The sequence below is a fragment of the Solenopsis invicta genome, chromosome 11, assembly GCF_016802725.1.
Source record: "Solenopsis invicta isolate M01_SB chromosome 11, UNIL_Sinv_3.0, whole genome shotgun sequence".
Classification (NCBI taxonomy): Eukaryota; Metazoa; Arthropoda; class Insecta; order Hymenoptera; family Formicidae; genus Solenopsis; species Solenopsis invicta.
This window is the reverse complement of record NC_052674.1, coordinates 14,004,333-14,028,723: the sequence shown is the minus strand read 5'-3', so window position 1 is coordinate 14,028,723 and position 24,391 is coordinate 14,004,333. Positions and strand designations below refer to the sequence as shown.

At 30.8% G+C, this 24,391-nt stretch overlaps 1 protein-coding gene across 9 annotated transcripts; it reads right to left on the bottom strand.

Moving 5' to 3' along the window:
- Nucleotides 1-233: 233 nt before the first annotated feature.
- Nucleotides 234-23,287, bottom strand: LOC105196607 (LIM and senescent cell antigen-like-containing domain protein 1). 9 transcript variants are annotated; one of them, XM_026140142.2, is made up of 9 exons: nt 22,787-22,917; nt 22,586-22,711; nt 19,860-19,970; nt 18,575-18,688; nt 16,439-16,551; nt 16,131-16,323; nt 14,726-14,867; nt 7,960-8,218; nt 234-1,737 (listed from the first exon to the last, which is right to left on the bottom strand). In XM_026140142.2, the coding sequence occupies exons 3-9, from the start codon at nt 19,865-19,867 to the stop codon at nt 1,535-1,537; spliced, it is 1,032 nt and encodes a 343-aa protein (XP_025995927.1). In that variant the 5' UTR covers nt 19,868-19,970; nt 22,586-22,711; nt 22,787-22,917; the 3' UTR covers nt 234-1,534. The 9 variants fall into 9 exon arrangements, with proteins under 9 accessions (XP_025995927.1, XP_025995929.1, XP_025995924.1 ...); XM_026140144.2 differs by having other exon boundaries at nt 19,860-19,967; XM_026140139.2 differs by lacking the exon at nt 22,586-22,711 and having other exon boundaries at nt 22,911-23,287.
- Between the last annotated feature and the right edge of the window lie 1,104 nt (nt 23,288-24,391).

Sequence of the window (24,391 nt, the reverse complement as noted above, 5' to 3'; positions counted from 1 at the left end):
TATCAATCACTTTAAAAAAGCTTAAATCTTAATTAAAATTACAATTGAAATGCAATATTAAAATTCCTTAAAATACAATTAAATATATATCATATACATAATTAAATATATTTATGGTTATTATTACATATGTTTATATAATAAAAATAGTTTTACATATTAAAATTTAAATATGTATATATCGGCAGTAGTCCAGACAAATTTAAAAACTAATGTACAGTTTGTTTCATTACATGTATATATATATATATATATATATATATATATATATATATATATATATATATGTTTATAGGGTCAAACCTCTACAAGACGAAAGTTTTGTTCATTTCCTTCCGCTCCGCTGCAGAAAACCTCTATAAGTCGAAATAAAATCTGCCTTAACTTGAATTATTTGTCAGATTATTTTACCTCTGTAACTCGAATTTAAAATAACCAGACCTTTACAAGTTTATCTTTATAAGTCAAATTTTATTGTCGCTGTTTCTATAACTCGAAGTTGCAGCTATGCACTATAATGTCTTTGAAAAACATGTCACTTGTTGCAGCCAGTCGCAGCTCTATCTCTCCCTTTTCTTTGTACATGTCAAGTAAGCCACGCGTTTATCGTTAAAGTTAAACGAACGCATAATTTCTATTTTCGTGTCTTTAATTATTTTTGCGTTTATGTTGTGTAAAATAAACGTTTTATGAAATTTTATAGAAAGATATAATAATATTGAGGCCAACATATTGCTTTGATTATCGTTGAAAATGACATTGACATCAACAATGTATTAAATCATTAACAGATTAATTACAGATTTTTAGTAACCATGAATAATAATCTTGTGTTTGCTTTATAATTATTATGTGAATGCAATAAATAATTCATGATTAAAAATTGAATTTTTTTCCTTTAAAAACCATTATAATCGCAAAATTACTATTAATTCTCATATAAAATATTCGTAAGTCGAATTTTCATAGTTAACTTTTTTTTATTTGAAAATTTCGACAAGTCAAACCTCTACAACTCGAAGAGTTCTTTTCTCTTAAGATTCGAGTTATTGAAGTTCAACATTATGTATAAATTGATGTTACATTTCACATATACAAAATGTTATATAATTATTGCACTTTTTCCCATTCATAGATGCTAATTTGAAGATATTTCAAATGGAAAAACATCAATAGCTTCTTAATTATAAGTTATATTATCCTTTAGACCATCGGAAAGTCTAAATATAGCTACGGAGGATTCCCCATTATATAGGTTATTTCCAAGATATTAGTACAATATTTCGGGAATTTTCTAAGGGAATTACATCCAATGCTGGCGGTCTAAAAATTAAAAAGTAGATACATATAGTAGATACAATTATGTTAAAATACTTGCAATTGATAAAAGAATAGCTTTGGTAGACTATATAATAATTAAATATATATTTATTTTATATTTATTTTAAGGCAGATATAAGGCACTATAAGTGCGAAAGAGTATTAATTATATTCCTTTTGAACGGTTTACACGAAAGACTCCAGATCTCTGCATTTACGTTGGTGGAACCCTCTTAGGATTCAGATCGTACATACGTCGCATTCGCTTTTTCAGCTCTTGCGGAAATTTATCATAGCATTTCTTGCACGCGGGCTTTAGATCGAATTCGAAAAACTTTGTCTTCTGATTCATCTTCTGGTCGCAGAATGCACACGCGAAGTGATGGACGCACCATGCCTTGTTCAATGCTGTAAAAACTAGTAAAAAAAAACAAATATTGCATTAGATTAACAATTAAGGAAAAGATGAAGAAAGATTCGTATAATTTTTCTTTTCTAACATTACGATTCAAAGTAATTGCAATAAAAAATTAATAACCTTAAGGCTCTTGACTCCTCAACCGAGAACTCCACGTCTATTAAGCTGGCACAGCCATTTCAGCACAATCAAATGAGACTTATACAGAATTTTTTTGCTATTTTTTTGCTAATTTTTTGCTCTGTTTAGAATTTTTTTGCTCCAGCCGTTTTGTTAAAAACAATGGCTGTGCTAGCTTAAGTTAAAGTTAGCACAGCCATTGTTGATAAATAAAGGGAATTAAAAAACAAGTACGGATTCATTTAGTGCTATTTTTTTGCTAATTTTTTGCTCTCTTAAGAATTTATTTGCTCTAGCCATTTCGCTAAAAACAATGGTTGTGCTAGCTTAAGTTAAAGTTAGCACAGCCATTAGTGAAAAATTGAAGGGGATTCAAAAACAAGTACGAATTCTTTTAGTGCTATTTTTTTGCTAATTTTTTGCTCTATTTAGAATTTATTTGCTTTAGCAGTTTCGCTAAAAACAATGGTTGTGATAGCTTAAGTTAAAGTTAGTACAGCCATTAGTGAAAAATTGAAGGGGATTCAAAAACAAGTACGAATTCTTTAGTGCTATTTTTTTGCTAATTTTTTGCTCTATTTAGAATTTATTTGCTTTAGCAGTTTCGCTAAAAACAATGGTTGTGATAGCTTAAGTTAAAGTTAGTACAGCCATTAGTGAAAAATTAAAGGGGATTCAAAAACAAGTACGAATTCTTTAGTGCTATTTTTTTGCTAATTTTTTGCTCTCTTTAGAATTTATTTGCTCTAGCTATTTCGCTAAAAACAATGGCTGCTTCTTTTTGCTAAGAACTGTCTTATCCGAGGTCTTATCTGACTTATCGAGACTCTTTATATAAGCACAATGTAGGTTAGAAAACTTGGTTATTTGTACAAATATGATGACGAAATTATTAAGTTGCTTTCGAAATACACCGTGTACGAATTTGTTGTTCCACTTTTAATACGAAAAAATAATCACGGAATGACGATGGTACGTTTACGAGAATCGCTGTACAAGAGTAAAGCTAAGTATTGTATACTGTGAAAATCAGTCTTACAGTATTAGAAATTATTTTTATAATATTTGTTATAAGAAATAACACAAAGTTTTCACATCAGTTTGTTTATTATTATATTTATTAATTTATGATTTATAAATTAATAGATGTGGATTTATAACCTCTATTAAGCTGGGCCCCCCACCAGCGAAAATCAAGTTCGCACTAGGTAAAAAATTTAGTGCTATTTATGTGCTAATTTGTTACCCTAGTCCGGATTTTTTTGCTCAAGCCGTTTAGCAACATTTAAAAAAAAATGGGGGGGTGCAGCTTAATGGCAAGCTGGACCCCCCCATAAAAAAAAATATATATATACAGTAGCCCCTAGGCAAAAACAACTACGCTAGAATTTGTTGCTAATTTGTTGCTCTCATATAAAACCAAAATAAATATAAAATTGTTTCATAAATATCATGCGTAGAGCTCGCGCGCTGCGCTCTATCATCCGTCACCTTATCTCTAAATAATTTGCTGTTTGCATAGTATTATATTAAATGATAGTCAGAAAACCTACTACTAAAATAAATACAACTTCGACATTAGTTGCTAATTATAACTTGTAAAAAATATGTTCGTTTATGCGAGGCGCGTACTTTTCACGCTCAAAGTAATTATTTTCAACGAATTGAAGCGAGCAAAAAAATCAAAATCATACTAAATGATCGTTAGACATTCTACTACTAAAAGAAATAGGTTTTGGATTTAGTTGTTAATTGTAATTTGTAAAAAAAAGTGTTCGTTTATGCATTGTCAATCGATCTAGATGGATCGGAAAAATTGGGTAAAGCTAAACAAATCATAAACATTGAAAAAAAAAGCGTAACAAGCGACGGCGCTGCGCGTCGGGCCTTACGGCTGCGTGGAAACGTACGACACGACGCGACAAGTCGCCGCGCAACACGGAACAATAGGAACGCAAATAACAAAAAATAAAGTAAATAAACCGTGTCCTGACCACATCTGCGAAGACTCCTTAAATAGTGTTAGTACCGTATTCACAAATAAAATTTACTGACAAGTTTGCGATGAATATTACAACAGGAAGCACGCATTACACAGATAACTAAATTATCACTAACAGTTTCCAGTTAGCAACAATTGAAGAAATTACACATTTAATAGTACGATATCTAAGGAACATTTTAATATAACATTTATGGGAGCCTCAATTTTGTTAAAGATCGATATAGCGTGGCGAACATTCTTGGCACATAAAAGAATATTTTCTTTACAGGTTTTAATTAGCAACAAAATCAAAAACGTATTACTTTAGTAGTAAAATGTCTAACGATCATTTAGTATATGATTTCGATTTTTTTGCTCGCTTCAATTCGGTGAAAATAATTACTTTGTGCGTGGAAAGCACGCGCCTCGCATAAACAAATATATATTTTACAAGTTATAATTAGTAACTAAATCCAAAAGCTATTTTTTTTAGTAGTAGGATGTCTAACGATCACTTAATATGTGATTTTGATTTTTTTGCTCGCTTCAATTCGTTGAAAATAATTACTTTGTGCGTGGAAAGCACGCGCCTCGCATAAACAAATATATATTTTACAAGTTATAATTAGTAACTAAATCCAAAACCTATTTCTTTTAGTAGTAGGATGTCTAACCATCACTTAATATGTGATTTTGATTTTTTTGCTCGCTTCAATTCGTTGAAAATAATTACTTTGTGCGTGGAAAGCACGCGCCTCGCATAAACAAATATATTTTTTATAAGTTATAATTAGTAACTAAATCCAAAATCTATTTTTTTTTAGTAGTAGGATGTCTAGCAATCATTTTGGTATAGGATTAAGATTTTATTGCTAGCTGTAACTTGTTGAAAATAATTACTTTGTGCGTGGAAAGTACGCGCCTTGCATAAACGAATATATTTTTTACAAGTTATAATTAGCAACTAATTCCAAAGTTCTATTTATTTTAGTAGTAGGATTTCTGACTATCATTTAATATAATACTATGCAAGCAGCAAATTATTTAGAGATAAGGTGACGGATGATAGAGCGCGGCGCGCGAGCTCCACGCATAATGATATTTATGAAACAATTTTATATTTATTTTGGTCTTATATGAGAGCAACAAATTAGCAACAAATTCTGGCGTAGTTGTTTTTGCCTAGGGGCTACTGTATATATATATTTTTTTTTATGGGGGGGTCCAGCTTGCCATTAAGCTGCACCCCCCCATTTTTTTTTAAATGTTGCTAAACGGCTTGAGCAAAAAAATCCGGACTAGGGTAACAAATTAGCACATAAATAGCACTAAATTTTTTACCTAGTGCGAACTTGATTTTTGCTGGTGGGGGGTCCAGCTTAATAGAGGTTATAAATCCACATCTATTAATTTATAAATCATAAATTAATAAATATAATAATAAACAAACTGATGTCAAAACTTTGTGTTATTTCCGAGGGGAAATTCACAGCCGGCATTGGTGTACAAAATTTCGGCAGTGGACTGCCGAAAAAAGTAAGCAGTGACCTATAATATTGACGGCATTGTCGTCAGTGGTTGGGGAGTGGTGAGCTCACTTCAGAGTCGATCATGGGGTTGAGCACAAAAATTTTTGAATACTTCGGGAAAGCTTTAGAATTCTTGTGCAGGCATTGGCGTATGATAATGGGCACGCGGTAGTGCTCATAATTGCATGGCATTGCCTTAATTTTAATATAGGATTGACGGCATTGTAGGCATTGACTAACAATAAGCATTGTCGGCAGTGTACAAAAATGTCGGCAGTGTTTTACAGCAATGCCAAAAATCGGCATTGGTGTACAAAATTTTGGGTTGTGAATTCCCCCTCGGTTATTTCTTATAACAAATATTATAGAAAAAATTTCTAATACTGTAAGACTGATTTTCACAGTATACAATACTTAGCTTTACTCTTGTACAGCGATTCTCGTAAACGTACCATCGTCATTCCGTGATTATTTTTTCGTATTAAAAGTGGAACAACAAATTCGTACACGGTGTATTTCGAAAGCAACTTAATAATTTCGTCATCATATTTGTACAAATAACCAAGTTTCCTAACCTACATTGTGCTTGATAAAGAGTCTCGATAAGTCAGATAAGACCTCGGATAAGACAGTTCTTAGCAAAAAGAAGCAGCCATTGTTTTTAGCGAAATGGCTAGAGCAAATAAATTCTAAAGAGAGCAAAAAATTAGCAAAAAAATAGCACTAAAAGAATTCGTACTTGTTTTTAAATCCCCTTCAATTTTTCACTAATGGCTGTGCTAACTTTAACTTAAGCTAGCACAATCATTGTTTTTAGCGAAATGGCTAGAGCAAATAAATTCTAAAGAGAAAAAATTAGCAAAAAAATAGCACTAAATGAATTCGTACTTGTTTTTTAATTCCCTTTATTTTTCAACAATGGCTGTGCTAACTTTAACTTAAGCTAGCACAGCCATTGTTTTTAACAAAACGGCTGGAGCAAAAAAATTCTAAATAGAGCAAAAAATTAGCAAAAAAATCCTGTATAAGTCTCATTTGATTGTGCTGAAATGGCTGTGCCAGCTTAATAGACGTGAGAACTCCGCGTTGACGGTAGCGACATTCCGTCGCGGACAAAATTAGAACTAATAGATGTGAAACGTGACGATGAGATGTCGTGCATGTCATTTTGTTATTATAGGTTTTATTGTAAAAATATGACTTGTCTCGTATTTACTAAATTCGTAAAAATGAACCGCGAGTTAAGTTTTCTTTGAATTTCATACATAAAAGTACATTTTTCACTCCTTTCAATAGCTATCCGTGTGTTTTCCTGTCTAAATAGGCGTCACTTTACGTACTTTTTACGACTATTTACTGACTGTTAGGGGGAAAAAAGATAGTCGTGACCGATATTTAGAAGTGTTTTAAGCCATCTGATTAGTCTGTTTTATCCAAATTGGCTTTATTTACAAATGGCACGTCGGACAAAATTACGTGTCATTTCACGCAATTTCTCGTTTCTGTCGTCACGACTTCAATATGGTCGCGGCGAGTACTCAGGAGCCTTAAAAACTGTAGTTTCGAGAAATTTGAAAAATTAATAGCTAAAGGAAAAAAATATTAATTTATTTTAACATAGATTCTTCAATTTTTTCACATATAAAAGTTTAATCAAATTTGATTAAGTGAGTAATTTATTCATGAGTAATTTATAAGCATTTTTAAATTTAAAATTTTTTGACCCTATAATTTTATTTAAAACTTAAAATATATTCTCTAATTGTAAATAACATTAAATTTTTATGGAAAGAAGAGTTTTAAATAATTTAATCGCAAATAAAATATAAAAGTTTTGAAAAATTATTCATGAGAAAGAATTTTAAAGAATATTTAAAAATTTTAAAAATAAAGTTTTACTGTATCATTTTCGTTTAAGAGTATGAAATGTTCATGAATTATACAATCTTTTACACATAATTTTAATTGTTTTTAAATAAATTTATTTATAATTTTTAATCATTTTTTAATTGATTATATATCAATTAAAAAATTTTTTATTTATTTAAAAAATAAAAGAAAATAACAAAATATGTATTTTAATAAATTTTTAATGTTGAGTCTATTTTGATTTTGAATATAGTCAAACGTATGAAATGAACACGATTAGAACACGAAGATTAATAATTCTACAGGCATCTTAAAAACTATAAAGAACTTATTGAGAATTTTTTTCCTATTTTTTACACAATATTTATCAATAACATTATAAACATTTTTAAATAATAAATTGTTCTTATTACTCAAATTTTGTTCATTATGTTTATTATTTAAAAAATGGTAATGTCAAAAGTTACTTTGATAAAAGATGTATATGAAAGTTCCTTCATTTGTGATGTGACTTCCCTCCATTTTTTTAAACTAGAGAATTTTGAGAATCCAAAGAAAAAATAAAAATTTGAAAAGATAAGATCTTAGAGAAGACAAATCTATGGATTAACTTGTGATCATTAATATACAGTAAGTAAAAAGTATTCTAAAAAGTACTATACTGATGATATTTTTTAACTGTATTTAGTAATCTAGATTATCATATATTTGGTACATACCATCACCAGAAATAACCTGATTACAGACGAAGCAGAGATTCCCAAATAATTGATGATAATGCGTCTCGCAATAAGCAAGACCCTTCTTCTCATAATGGCGGTGACCTAGGAAAGGTTTTTCGCATTTAGCACATACGAAATGCTCCACATGCCAATGTTTGCCCAGTGCTGTTACCACACGCTCTTCGATGGGACGCCGGCAGGCGCCGCAAATCGGGATTCCCATTTTATCGTGACATCGCAAACAATACAGTTCGTTCTATATAACATGAAGTTTGTTATTAAGATCGAATTGAATTGTAAAAACGTCTTTAGACATGTAATCACAAACGTGAAAATGGAAAATAGCCATATTAATTTTATAAATTTAAAATTTACTGTTTTATTGATAAAATTACGCTTAATACGACATATAGGTATTTTGTTCACAATAAATATACATATATAAGTCAACAGGTTAGAATTAACGATTTATTTTTTTTTTTTAAATTTGTGTCTCACGGACACGCGTCGTCAACCTGCCCAATGGCTTTGAGGTTATTTGACGCAAAGGCAGTGGTGTAGGGTGCCTGTATATATGTATAGGTAGAAATAACTCGCACTCGCGAGCCCAGTACTTAAATAATCCTTCCCAATTTCTTGATAAAATTAAATATGACTCTAATCTTCTCCCACTTTTCCCGCTTCAGCATGTCAGATATACTTTCAACTCCTTCCAGCTCTTTACTACGTAGAATGTCTCCCATTCTCATTCTTGCTTCATCGTATCGATGGCACCGCCATACCACGTGATCAAAGTCTTCAACTTCATATCCACAAACACATCTAGCGTCTTCTATGTATCCTTTCCTGGCTAAAGAAGCATTTAAATTGTAATGGTTCGCTCTTAAACGGTTAATCATTGTTACAAAATATCTATCCTCATTAAATGGGAGGAACCAAGGACTTTTACTATCTTTATCATAATAGTTTTCAAAATAATGAACACCTTTAAATGAGGCTTCCCTGACAATTATAGCTTGTGTGTCATTCCATGCTTCCTCCCTAAACAAACTTCTACAGTCGCTAATTGGAACTTCAATAAGAGTGTCCGCAGGTTCATCAGCGCCCACTTTTGCTAGCCAATCGGCGATTTCGTTACCCGATATGCCACAGTGAGAAGGAATCCATACGAACATTATTTTTTTTGACAAAACGTTTTTAAAACGACTATGCAGTCTTCTAATTTCGAGTATATATTTATTATGATAAACGCTAAGTACATTATTATTTATGGCTTGTAGAACAGATTTCGCGTCCGTAAGAATAATGAAGTTTTCAAAGGAATCAGCTTTACTTTCCGCAATCTTCATGGCAGAAAGAATTGCCATTGCTTCGGCTGTGAATATTGTACACTGTTTGGGAAGACTAATGTATAAGCCTTCATCTTGATCCTCGAAAACTATACCTGCGCCCACTGACTGAGCCTGCGGAGACTTTGATCCATCAGTATACACTACGCATGAGTTATTATTAAAGTTATATTTATTCTTAATTGTACTGATTAAATTACGATCCGCGGCATTATAGCCTTTAATGGTATTAATATTATTCTTGCGCTTTTTTCCTGTAGCTTTAACAGAAAGTCCGGCCTCATAATCTATCGCTATCGAATCTGTTAACGTTCTGTAATCATATTTCCAAATTTCGAAAATGTCTTCTTTATTTCCTAATTTATTACGCATTTGACATATATAATCCCATGCTTCGCCAATAATGCTTTTAACAAAAGACGGATTTCTATATCTTGCAAAAAGTTCCTTACTTTTTAGATCGTCCAAGCTTAATCTGACAGAACTTTCACCATACTTGTATATCTTACTACAAAAGTTTTTAGCGAGCATTTTCGCTCTATCTTTTATCAGAACAACCTTGGATTCCGCGATAATGACATTGTTCGGTGTGCTGTTTCGATAGCCAAGAGCCGTGCGTATCCCAAGGAATTGGCATCTCTCTAATTTAAGTTGAGTAGATTTCTGGCAAGGGTAATAAATGAACAAACCATAGTCCATGACAGATCTTACCAAACTTTTGTATAGAATTAGGGCAGTGTTTACCTCTACTCCCCTCGAAACATTACTCAAGTATTTCATTAAATTATTAGCTTTGTTTACTCTACCTCTTATATCCATAATATGTTTATTGAAATCAATTCTATTATCTAGCCAGATTCCAAGAAATCTGGCGCCTTGGCTATTGAAAATTTTAGTATTTTTAACTGTGATATAAAGTTGTCTATCGAGGTATCCTGACTTGGAAAATTCTACTAAATTTGTCTTCTGCGGAGACAAACTGAGATTCAATAGCTCTAAATTACTAGCCATTCTGTTTACCGCCGTTTCCAAATTAAGCCTATTATTCAGTCTACTGGTGTGTTGCACATATATTGCTATATCGTCGGCAAATTGCACTACTTGCGTTCCACTAACCAAATTATTCGTTAATTTGTTTGTGTACAAGGCGTATAGGATGGGACTCAAAACAGCCCCCTGCGGTAAACCCTTGTAAACTTTTCTAACTTCTACTTTTTGGTTGTTAATTATAAAAGTTGTCGATCGTGGCTCCAGCCATTTTATTATAAAGTTGGAGATGCCCGCAGGGCATTTTTCCTCAATCAATTTGTTAGTCATAATTTTAAAGTTTACATTATCATATGCAGAGGAAACATCTAGAAACGCTGCAAGGGAATAATTGCCCATTAAGTTGGCCCTTCTAACATCTGAGATCATCTTGGTTAAATTTTCAATACACGATTTTCCCCGGCGAAAACCATTTTGCATAGGAAACAATTTTTTGTTTTTCTCCAACCACCAAATTAATCTCTCGTTAACCAATCTCTCCATAAGTTTCCCAACACACGAAGACAAGGCAATAGGTCTAACCTTTTCCTTACCTATCTTGTCAATAAAAATTACTTGATAATCTTTCCATTCTAACGGAATAACATTGTGTTTCCAAATTCTATTAAATAATTCTAATATTATGTGTTGACCAACCAAAGGCAAATTCTTCAACATCTGGTAATCAATACTATCCAAGCCCGGAGCTGAGTCTCGTTTAATCATGTGAATCGCCCGTTGAAGCTCATCCATATTAAATTCTTTGTTCATATCATTATCTTCTGTGGAGTAACTAAACAATTTGATTCTATTTTCTTCTTCCACCCACGGGGGGGCAAGTTCATCTATAGTGTTTTTAATCTCTTGCTCTCTATTTTTGTGTTGCCAGGAGTTCCAATTAATTTTTTTCTGTACGTTTTTGAAAACCCTCATCATATTCCATACGTAACTCATACTAGTATGTTTATTAATGTTGTTACAAAAATTATTAAAATCTACTTTTTTCTTTTTTTTGATAACTTTTCTGGCCACTGCCCGACATCTCTTGTACTCAACAAAATCTTCAAGGTTGCCCGTACGCTGCCAATTTTTAAGTTTTTCTTTTCTATTCAAAATTACTTCTGCACATTCATCGTCCCACCATCTAACTGGGTGTCTGTTTTTAATAAATGTCTTATTAGATTGTACGTATTTTGAAGATGTCTTAGGATCTTTTTTAGTTGCCAGCAGGGCAGCCGTTTTAATTGTACTAATAAAAAAAGAGTAATCTTCTTGTACTTTTGTTGCATTAGTATCGCCGAATCTATCTTTGATTTTTTCTAATTTAATAGTAAGTAGTTTTTTATATAATAGCCAATTACTATTTTTATTTGTAATTCTATTAGTTAGTTTTTTGTATGGTACGACTTCCGCGTCTATATATAATTCAATAGGATAATGATCCGAGCCCCACGTATCCTCTAACTGATAGTAATCTAATGATCCTGCCAAATTATTATTAGCAAAAATTAAATCTAAATTAGAAGCCCTTTGATTGTTATAACTTAGGCGAGATTTTGTATCGTTGTTAACACTAATATAACCTTTATTAAACATAGCCAAGTATAAATTTTCCCCATTTTTATCTATCTTATCGCAATTCCATACGTTGTGGTGTGAATTAAAATCGCCTATTATAATAGAATTGTTATTTACTCCTTTGAATTTTAACAGTTCGTACCAGATTGAAATATTGTTAACGCCGTAAGGTTTTCTATAGACTGCAATAAGATTATAATTATTTGTAGTGCCTTTTAGACTAATACCGATAGCTTCTATGTTTGGCGAGTTAAATTTCCAGTCTTCCATGACTTCAAATTCAATACCGTTTCTAACTATGATCGCAATACCACCACAATTATCCGGGTTATTAGATTTAAGGGTCTTATATCCTGAAAAATATAAAGTTTGACTATGCTTAATTTTTGTTTCTGTGATTACAATTATGTCATAGGGAATTATATTATTACTTATTTCTTCTTGTTTGTTTTTAATTCCTCTGGCATTCCACAATAAGATAGAGGCCATTTTTACAAAATAGAATGTATATCACCTTCTCTTTCATTTCTATTATCCCAGTATGCCCTTTTACTTTCTAGGCCAAGCGATTTAGCCCTTCTCCACTCTTCTCGATGTTCTTCTATATTAACTCTATATCTTTCTATATCGTATTCCTTTTGATAGTCAGCTTGGGCTGACTTATTGCCTAAAGGTGACTCATGAGGTAATCTATATTTATATATTAGTTCAACGAGTTCTCTATTAAAATCTTTTGATATTTTACATTTATTTATTGTACACTCAATCACCCTATCAATGTCAAAAGTTCCTGACTCTCTATCATTCGTTGCACTATTCCCCTGGTTACATAAATTTTCTACCAAACTATTATCATGTGCGGGATACGCCACCCCCCGAGGTCCCTGCAAAAAAGTATATTCTCTAGGATTGAAGTTTTTATAGTAATCTGAGTACGCCTTTCTATTAACAGCTATCTTCTTTTCCTCTTTACTTTTATTTAAATCACGAGCCTTCATTTTATTGCTATAACTATGATCTCTTGTAGTGACAAATGGCCTATAAGGTAAAGTACTCACTGTCTCTTTTATTTGTTTAGGATTTTTGTTTTCCGCGACCTTCTTAAGTTCGGGCCATACGTCCGGTTTTGTGCATCTGTCGTATACGCGAGAGAAACGCTCATCGGAATCACCTTTAATCAACCTAACAGCTTCCGTAAATGAAATATTGTTGTATGACATGATTACTTTAATTTCTTTATTTTTTAAGAATACGGGGCATTTCCTAAACGTGGATTTGTGTTCCCCTTGGCAGTTTCTACAGCACAGTGGTTTGTTGCATTGCCCATGGGCGTTCTCCCCGCACACGACGCATTTAACTTCGTTTTTACAAAACGCTTTTATATGACCAAATAGAAAACAGTTAAAACATTGGGTGACCCGTTCAATATACGGCCTAATTCTTAAATGTATCCGTAGATTATCACAGATAGTAAGTTTATCTCTAATTCTAGCACCTTTCATGGTAACAATAATATTATCTGTATTTACTATTTTGAATTTGCCTTCAGTTTTGTCCCACACCCTTCTTTTCATTCTTTCAAATTTCAAAATATCGTCCCTGTCTAATATGTTATTCCACAATTCGGGAATGTCATACGGCCAGTCGGCAATTACTCCCCTGCAGGTAACCTTCCTTCTATCTACAATGCCTGCAAGCCATTTATCTTTTAATCTATCTAACTTATCTAAACAGTCATTTGCGTTCTTTACATTTTTGAAAGTTAACGAAGCCAAATTAAATCTCTGCATAAAGAGATCTGCAGGAAATATCTGATTTTTATTGCACCATACCAAAATTTTGGTGCGATTTTTATTTTTATTCATAAATTTAGATTTATCATCATCAATAACTTTAATCAATATATTGCAATCGCCTTTAATCGAAGAGTCTAATCTTTTAATATTAATTCCAAGCAAGCTATCCTGCATCGCTTTATCCAGAGAATCCACCTCTGTAAGATTTCCGTTAATAACAAAGTAAGATTCGCTTTTCGTTATTTGTGTATTTGGTTGATCTACGTCTGACCTGGTAACGCTGCTCTTATTAGTCCTCGTATTTGAACTGCTTTGTACTGGTGCTCTCTCGCCTTGTGATTGGTCGATACCAATATTTGAATGTTCCGTGCATTCCATAGCTGAAACCACTTGCTGGTCCTCACCTAAGATGATTTTCTTAACTAAATCGATATTTTCCAGCTGTGATCTTGGCTTTGCATGCTGCTCATCCGAATCAGATGTATTTACTTCCTCATCCATAATCTCGATCACTTTTTCACTTAGAGATGTAATACGTTTTTTGCTTCTACCCTTGTTTAGCTTATCTGTCTCTTTATCATATGGAGAATATCTTTTCCCCCGTCCGACCGGGGGAACGTTTTCCATCCCCTGATTAATACTAATCCGGTATTAATTTATAAAGGCACCCTACTATCTCACTCACTCCAACTCTCTCCCCCACTTCACACTGCCCCTGCTAACTCTCAAATGAATAGCCACTTGACGCTTCGCACGTCCGATCGCCACGGCGGTCCGAACGCGACTCCATCAAGATAGGTATTTTGTTCTCAATAAATATACATATATAAGTCAACAGGTTAGAAACGTTTACAATTTTCTTGCATTTCACGAAAAGTTAAATATTTTGGTAAACTTTTCAAATTTTGACCTGCACTGTATTAATTAATTTTTTTTTTAGATATAATTTCTTAAAAAAATCTAAATTTAAAATAATTATGTTTGATTCATATGTTAAAAAATTAGTGATCTTACCATTTCGTTAGCAGCATAGCCGGGTCTAGAACGGACCTCTCTGGCATCAGAATTGAGTTCCACACCGCAAGTTGTGCAATTGAAATGATACGGATGATAAAGTTCACCACGGAATCGTAAAGGTTTATCATCGATTACTCCACTGAAAAATTTTGAAAACGAGTAAATTAAAATGTAATATTTTAAAATAGTTTGTATTACATTAATTATTAGTTTTAAGTTTTAGTAAATTTTTCAGATACTTTAGACTAAATATAATATAAATGTAATATAAATAAAAAGCCTTAACGATCATAACTGGATTTTACAATTAGTGCTGATTTTATATACCTTATTAAGTTCACAAAACTGTGTGCTGAATAATTTTTTTATCTTAAAACATAGTTCTAAATTAAAATAGTAATATCACATTATTAAATTGAAAGTCAATTTAATAATAATCGATGCTAACAATCTAAATGTCAGAATTCTTTCCTCTCTAAAAATTCTAAAAAAATTTTGATGATTGTTAAGGCTTTTCGTTTATATTGTGTTTTCACATATTGGTCGAAATTCTCTATTTAATATGATTTGAGACTAATTTTTAAAAATGTTAAAAATATTTTTTTATCAAAAAGCAGCAAATGACAATATTTAAGAGAAAAATATCGTTTCTCCGGATAAAATTTAAAAAAATCTAAGACTAGGCATTTTAATAAATTTTAAATAAAAAAAGAACACTGCTTTTTCTGTCAAACCAAATTTTGGGGAAAATAGTATTCTATAATTCTCCCCTTTCCTCTATTCTAATTAAAATGACGTTTGAGTTTTTAATTTCAGGTCATTGAAAAATTCAATTATTAACAATAAATCCATTTGATCTCTATGCAATTCATCCAGTTACCGATAAATCGTGTAGAGATTAAAATTTTTTATTATCTAGTTAACTTACGATTAAACTTAAATTTGAAATTTTAGCTAATAAGCTTTGCTTATGGCATCATCAAGAGTAAACCCAATGGACATTGGATATAACATCATTGGATACATCAAGTCAAATTTAACCATAAGTTAACCAGATAATGAAAAACCGGACCTAAATGGATTTATTGTTAATACAAAAATAAACTTTTTTGGGACCTGAATAAACAAAGTGTTTTCCAATAAACTTTGCTCCCTGAACATAAATCCGGTGGCGAAATTGACCTATCACGTCAGGTTTCCAAGAAAATTAAGATTAAATGTGCTAAAAATAAATCCAATTGCAAAAGGATACAAAAGCAATGTTGAAAAATATTTATTTACTTTCTTAAAAAAAAAAAAGATTCTAAAAACCTTCTAAAAAATGATAAAATGGAAAACCTTAAGCTGTACATACTATCTATGGTACTAAAGACGTATCTTTTATGCAATAATAAGAACATACTGGCATTGATGACATATATGTTTTCCAAGCACACCAGCTTTCACATTGGCATTGCATGTGTGGCACAGGGCTCTGCCTTGACATTTGATGAAACCCGCATCCGCTAATTCACCGTTACATTCTTCGCAGCGGAAACATTGCGGATGCCAATTTGAATTCATCGCTTTAATCACACGGCCAATAACAAACTCACCTATTGCAAAGATGATAACTCGATTAAATACATTTAAAGTGTTACCTCACCATTTCACTATTCTAAAATTAATAAATGATATTTAAACAATTAATAAAATTTAACTATAACTTACCACACTTGCCACAGCATGGTGCAAATAGAACATGAAAGTCATGTTCGCAATACTTGTATCCTTCAAATTCGTAAAAGATTCCATCTGGAAATGGCCGGAAGCATTGTGCGCACCTATCAAAATGATATTAACATGACTTAAAAATCTATAAAATAATATTTTTTATTTCGCAGAAAATAAATTAATGTTTGAAGCAATCCAAAATAAAGATATATGTATATTATGATGTGACGTCCTGTTGGGCCGCTCGTCACAAGGGTCATAAGACCCGACAGAAAGTACGCTACGAGTTTTGCGTCCTCTCAGCTCTTGAAGATGTCGGGCATGTCGGCGGACATGTTAAGGTTCCTGTTTACTCGCCGTGACTATATTGAAGTCGTGATGTCAGAAGCGTGAAATTGCGTGAAATAACAGATAATTTTGTTCCTGCTATTTGTAAATAAAAACCATTTGGATAAAACAGACTAATCAGATGTCTTTAAAACACTTGCAAAAATGAATAAAGACTATCCTTTTTCTGCCTAACAGTCAGTAAATAATCGTAAAAAACACGTGAAGGCTATTCAGACAGGAAAGCACATGGATAACTATTGAAAGAAGTGAAAAATGTGCTTTTATGTATAAAATTCAAAGAAATTTTACTTGCGGCCCATTTTTACGAATTTGGTAAATACCAGACAAGTCATATTGTTACAATGAAACACGTAATAACAAAATAACATGCACGACAACATATAATCGTCAATCTGTCACGTTTCACGCCTATTACTTCTAATTTTGTCCGCAATGGACTGTCGCTATCGGACAAAATTAGAAGTAATAGGCGTGAAACATGACAGATTGACGATGAGATGTTATCGTGCATGTTATTTTGTTATACGTGTTTCATTGTAAAAATATAACTTGTATCGTATTTACTCAATTCGTAAAAATAGATCGCAAGTAAACTTTCTTATGTATAAAAGCACATTTTTCGCTTCTTTCAATAGCTATCCGTGTTTTCGTGTCTGAATAAGCGTCATTTTACGTGCTTTTTACGACTATTTACTGACTGTTAAGCAAAAAAAGGATACTCTTGACCCATTTTTACCAGTGTTTTAAAATCAACTAATTAGTCTATTTTATCCAAATTGTTTTTATTTACAAATGGCACGTCGAAAACTTTAGTTTAACCGCGGCGTGTGTTGTCTTGTTTTAATAGCTTCACTTTACATGCTTTTTATGATTATTTACTGACTGTTAGGCAGAAAAAGAATGGTCTTGACCCATTTTTACAAGTGTTTTAAAGCCATCTGATTAGTCGGTTTTATCCAAATTGTTTTTATTTACAAATGGCACGTCGAACAAAATTACGTGTCATTTCAAGCAATTTCACGCTTCGACGTCACAATTTTAATATGGCCACGGCGAGTACTCAGAAGCCTTAAATAAATATTATTTCGTAATGAAAACAAATAGAATAAAATAAATTAAAAACTATTTTATAAAAGAAACTCGTTATTTATATTAATATAGTACAAAAAAAATCAATCTTTTGCAAAATTGCAATCTTTCAAATGTTCTCCTATCATATTAATCATTTAAATCACCTAAAAATCTACTGAATTAAAATCTACTGCTCGGTATTGGACAACAATTTTATCTCAATTACAAATTTTAACTTTGTGCTAATTATTAATCTTTATATTTAATTTTAAACTAATTTCCTTTTATTAATCCAAGTATTAATTATACACTAAATCATTTTTTTTATTTTTACCAAGTATAGCCCAAGTTACACTAAAAAAAGGGGGGGAGGGTCGGATATTGCATAGCTCTTCTCTATAAGTTTATTGTATCAACAGACGCAATAAACTCGCGGCTCGCACCAATGTATATATTTTTCCTTCCATGTAAAAAACGCTACCGTGCATCATTTACAGAAAGTATACTTTCCACATTACATACTAAAAATGACGGATGTCTTGCACATTACAACATTTTGATATATTTTATTCTTTTATTTTTTTAACTTAGTCTTTCCATTTTCATTGGTCAATTTTCATTTACTATCGTTTATTTTATTCTATCCATTTGTTACAAAATAGTTTTATAATTTATTTTTAATAATTTCCTAATTTTTAACCAGCAACTTACACGAAACATTGAGGATGCCATAATTCACCGTTTGAGTTAACAATTTTTTCATGAGCGACAAAACCTTCTCTGCATCGGGAACAGAACATATGATCCAACGACATTTCTGTAACCCTGTATAAAATGTTAAATGTATAATTGTTAAACGTCATATTTAATTAATCATTAAATTAAATAATAGAAGCGTGTTGTAAATATATCGTAATATTAATTTCGTATGTTTGAATAATTATTTGATTAATATAGACAATTATGTACATATGGGTCCTTTGCTTATATTGCCAGGAAAGCAGAAAAATGAAGAAATAAATTGGTTGTTTAAAAAATTTCACTTTTGAAAAATTGAAAAAATTGTTTAGTTTTTATAACTAGTAATAAAAATAATTAATATATTTAAAAAATGCCTCATTATCATTAATTAAGTAGATTGTATTACTTTAAAATTTTTCTTCTTGTCTCTTCAGAAAGAAAATTAATTTTGACTTGCATTATTTGTCAATAAAATAAACATTCTTGTACAAAATATTTGTACAAGATTTTTTAATTAAAAAAATTCTGTAATAATCTTTCTAAAAATATTATAAAATAAATTATATTAGACACACAGAAAGAAAGAGAGAGAAAGAGAAAGAGAAACAGAGAGAGAGAGAGAAAGAGAGAGAGAGAAAGAGAGATTTAATTTTATTGTTGAAATATACAATTCTTAAAAAAAGCAAATTCATAATATTAAATTTGAATAAAGTGATTATTGAATATATATTTTTAGAGAATGAAAAAATATCCACTAACTTTTGCAGAGTATAACAAAAAAAAATTATTTACTATATTTACGCCTCACCTTTAATCGACAATTGGTCAGTTTCATAATAATGGATGTATTGTACATACTAAACCTGATTAATAGTGTTTAAGTGACTTCTTTCATTTTATTCTTTAGAGAAATACTTATGATTGACCAGTTTTATAATATCAATGTTATAACTTTGTTGTAAATCAGGCCATGTAAATGTAGTCACTGACTTGTAATGTATCTCATGAAAATATCAAATAAACTTGATATCTGAGAAAAGATTGCTTGACTAATATAATGTTTGAAGGAAATTGTGTATTTAAATTTGATTTTAAATCCTCTAATATATTAATTTTGATAAAAAATAACTTTTATGTTGTTTTTCAAAAAACTGATTCAATTATATATTTTATTAGATATGTGCAATTATGTAATTATGTATGCCCTATACGTGCTTATGCAAAAAAAATTAACATTTCTCAAGATGATGCTTACCCTGGCATATTTTAACGGCAAAAGACGATTACGTTTTGATGTTGACGAACACTCCTTACTACCTTTTCTTTCTATTTGTTTTGTGTTTGCTGAACACGATGATTATTACTACTGAAACAGTATTAAAAATACATTAACAAATAATAAAAGCAAATAGAGAAATAATGCAACTTTAATACGTTCAAAATTAATAATAGATTTAACACAATTAAATGGAAAAAACGGTTATAGCAGGATCTTAATGCTTAGTAATATTCTTTATATGATTATATATATATATATATATATATTTTTTTTTTTTTTCTAGTTCTTCAAATTGTCCACCACTTACTTTCAATCTTGAAAAAACTTTTAAATTGAATCACAATAATAATATACCATAATATATTAAATTAATAATTTAAAATCTTTATGTTAATAAGCATCTTTCAAACAATGCAAAGAACATATAGCAATAATGCAATAATAAGTTTGTTTTTTTATTAGTAATTGTTTTTTTTAGTTTACAAAGAAAAGAATTCCAATGAGAATTCAATACTCTCATGTACAGCAATGAAAATCTGTGAAGATTAAAACCATCATAAATATTATCTCAATTATATTTATGATGGTTTTAAAATTATCATCAATATATCATACCAAGTAAATTATGAAAACACTCGTGCATAAGATATTCAGAAGACATCTTATTCCAAACAAAGTAAATATGTACAGAGTACATCTTGGAGACATCCTAAAGACATATGACAGGTAGAAAATCTTTCAGACATTTCTAAAATGCCTCTATTTACATGTATATAGAATTTATGGAATACTAATAAATTTCTTTGATATATACTGATATAATAGTGCATAAAGAGATACTTGTATGATTATACTGTTTATTGAGGGGGAACGATACGTTTTATACATATATTGTGTATAGCTGAATGTTATTTTGTTTCGTGGAATAAAATATTGAATTTTCTGTGCAGTTTATCTTTTCTCTTTTTTCTCCAATGAAAAAAAAAAGAAAAAAAGAAAAATCGTGCAAGAAGTTTAGTTAAAAAAAAAACAAGCTTAAAATATTCATTACCAAAACTACTTACAAAGCGCTCTTGCATCTAATTGGCATACAAGGATCATTAAAAAAATAAATTTTGTGTACTCGGATATAAAATTCTTGATCTAGGTATTGTCTTATAAACATTACACTACATTCCCTAGCATATTATATTGAACAAATATCGCGATATCGTATAAATACATGTATATCATGATATTATAAGAATATTTGTATCTAGAATATTGTAGGATAATTATATAATATTTTGTGCTGTTAAGGTCCTTCAAGCAATGTAGTACTATTTTTAAATTTGTAATTTCCAAAAATAAGTCATGTAACTGAAGCTTTTATTTATCAAAACAGTTTTGTGTCAGAAGATTTTGGTGTCCAATTGCACAATTGACTTATTTCTTAGACTCTAACATTATTTTTGTCTATTATAAAACCTTCAAATAACTTTAAAAACATCAAAGTTTAATGTTTAATTAATAAATTTCACTGTAATTAATACAAATAGTTATTATATTCTTTAACTAATTTATCTATATGATAGCATCATATAAACAGATAGTACTCTCAATGTAATTACAATTGATAAAAGCTAAGTACAGTCAAATTAATCTTGTTCTTGTAACATTATCAGTTAAATTAGATTTGTGTTTTTAATCATATCCTGTAACACCCTTAATCATGCTCATCTTTGGCTTTTTTTATTTTAGTTAATAACTTGTAATCATAATAAAATATACATACAAAGAAAATAGTCATAACAAGTATGTGATTACAAATAATGTAATATGTTTTTGTACATTGTTATCATAAAAATATTTAATTCATTTTATGAAAAACATTTGTTAATTATTTTCACAGTAAAAGTGTAATAAAGTTAAAAATGTGTATACAAATAAACAAAATTTTCTTAGTATTCATAAAAAAAATCATTGCAACTATGTTATAATATATTTATATTGTCCACAATATATTTTCATTTCATGTAATATTGTTTTATTATATTATTTTAAATATTATGCAATATCAATATCTACTTTATACCAATCATTTATATACATATCAACTAGTTGATACACAAATTAAATAGTTTTGTGCAAATTAAGCCATTATTGTTAGATACACTCTCTTAGATATATCTCGATTATTATAATCATTTTTATTTTTCAATATATTTGCAATATACATTCAAGATTTTAGTGTTCAGCAATAATTAAAGGCGTAAAAATATATTTTATTTCCCTGACAGCACATGATATGGTTCCAGGTAGCAAGCTGACAATATTTGTTATCATTTTAACATGAAAATAACTTGATGACATTTTGAGGTTAAAATGATGACAATGTCAGCTTACTACATGGGATATAAATATCATGTAAAAAACTAAAAGCATTGTAATTAGTTATAACATTTATACTTAATTTTGTAAAATTAAAATATAAATACCTTTATAGATATTAAAGTATATACAAGAGTATATAAAAAAATTTGTTTGCTTGTAAAAGTAATGAAAATTAACATAGTATCATGACGTATGTTGAAGAGAGACCAAAAAATAACGTGTGTAAAATATTCAATGTTAATAAAAATATTACAAAATTTTAATATCAAAAATATTGAAGTTGAAAAACTATTTTTCGAATTATATTGTTGCAATAAGCGATATCTCACCTCTTTTTAGTCACCTGCTATGTACTAACATATATTTAATTTTAATTTGATAAAATATAATTTTGTAGCTAAGAATGAGTGTTTTAGAAAAACTTTGTAAACCAGTTCCCTTCTCGGCATTGTAAGCTGAAGAGAAATATTTATCTAATATAATTTTGTAGCTATAACTTTATCTCGGAAATATATCCTGGGAATCATTACCTGACTATAATTTTTGTTTAATTAACCAATTGTTAATCGAGAACAGAATTTGCGATAAATGTAAATATTGAATAAACTAAATGAATATATATAAATAACGTAATAAGGTTATATAAAGAACTACCTATGCAACTGTCACGTAAAGCCACAGTCTTGTCAGACTTTAAACAGAAATAGCCAATCCGATTTCAGCGAACATGGTATGACCTTTTATGAAAGCGCGAACATGGATTCTAATGGATTCTATGATTCGTCCTACGCCTACGTCACACCCGCCACACCCATGATACATACGCGAAATAAACGTAAATAATGACGGTGTGAAGATGTCAAAGCACAAACTTGGAATCAGGCAGTTTCTTAATAATGATTCAAAATTGACAGTGTTCCAGTTTCCTCCAAAATTCTATATTCGGTTCTACTTCGGTGTAGCTCAAAGTCATGGTGGAAGGGATAGCATGGTGTGCTCAATTTGTAGCCTTCTTTCTCTAAAATCTGCACTCTCTGTCGTTTTTCTGCCTTTAATTTCGCACGGCTGCCAACTGTGAAAAGTAGTCGTATTGCAGAGACCATCGGAGAAGTGAGGCTGGAGTCCTATGGATGCGGAACGTGCGCAATGCGGAATTGGCGGAACGCTCGTGATTGGTCCTACAAATATTCCGTCAAGAACGTTCCGCTGAATTATATTTCCCTATGTCCCATGGAGCGGAATTTGCGGATGCGTAATTGTCATCTGCCAATCGCAATATTTTTCCCATAGATCTTTCCATTGTATCTATCAAAATCAGTGTATATTATTGGCTCGCGCAGATTACACTTCCGCATTTTCCGCAGCATGGGACATAGGCTGGAGTCCCATGGATGCGGAACGTGCGCAATGCGGAATTGGCGGAACGCTCGTGATTGGTCCAATCAGTTTTACGTCCGCCGAATTTTATCCGCAAGTTTTTACTTTATGCGCAACGCCCCTGGGAGTCGATCATGAAACTTTTTCCCTAAGGCGGAAACGTGAAAAATGAAAAATTTCTCCATTAACTTCAATGGTAAAGATTTTCACTTTTCACGTTTCCGCCCTAGGGAAAAAGTTTCATGATCGTCCCTCAGATGTTAAATAGCGCAATGTAATTTGGAGCCGAATGATAGGTGAAATAGGTTCGCGAATAACGTTTTGTTTAGCAATAATAGGTCCAACTAATGCCAATAGTTTTTCAAATAGTTGATGTGGCATTCTAAAATAATCTAGATATTTTTCTGTGTCTTTGGCCACCATTTCCTTAACAAGATTATCGCTTGCTCCTTGTTGCAATCTCCTTTCAGCGTTAAATATAGGTCGCACCCAAAATTGTCGTTTTTTTTTATTTTTTTCATTTGTAATTGCAATGTTGTATAATACATATAATTTTGAAATCTTGCGGCGTAGCTCCTGCTTTTTAAATGCACACGTACATTTATTTAAAAAGTTTATTAATAAACCAACAATTAAATGTAACTTTTCCGACTTCATAATTAATAATAATTGTTTTTTACGGAGTGTTAATTGACACGTAGTTATTCGTCAATTGTGACCGATATATGATGGAGTTTTTCAACTTTGATGTTGTACAC

Bases quoted from the DNA above. Each gene is read 5' to 3' on its own strand.
- LOC105196607 (XM_026140139.2), bottom strand. The intron at 16,324-16,438 runs GTAAGTTATAGT...TCTTTGCAATAG, and splicing joins ACCATGCTGTGGCAAGTGTG to GTGAGTTTGTTATTGGCCGT. The intron at 1,738-7,959 runs GTATGTACCAAA...TTTTTTTACTAG, and splicing joins TCAGGTTATTTCTGGTGATG to TTTTTACAGCATTGAACAAG.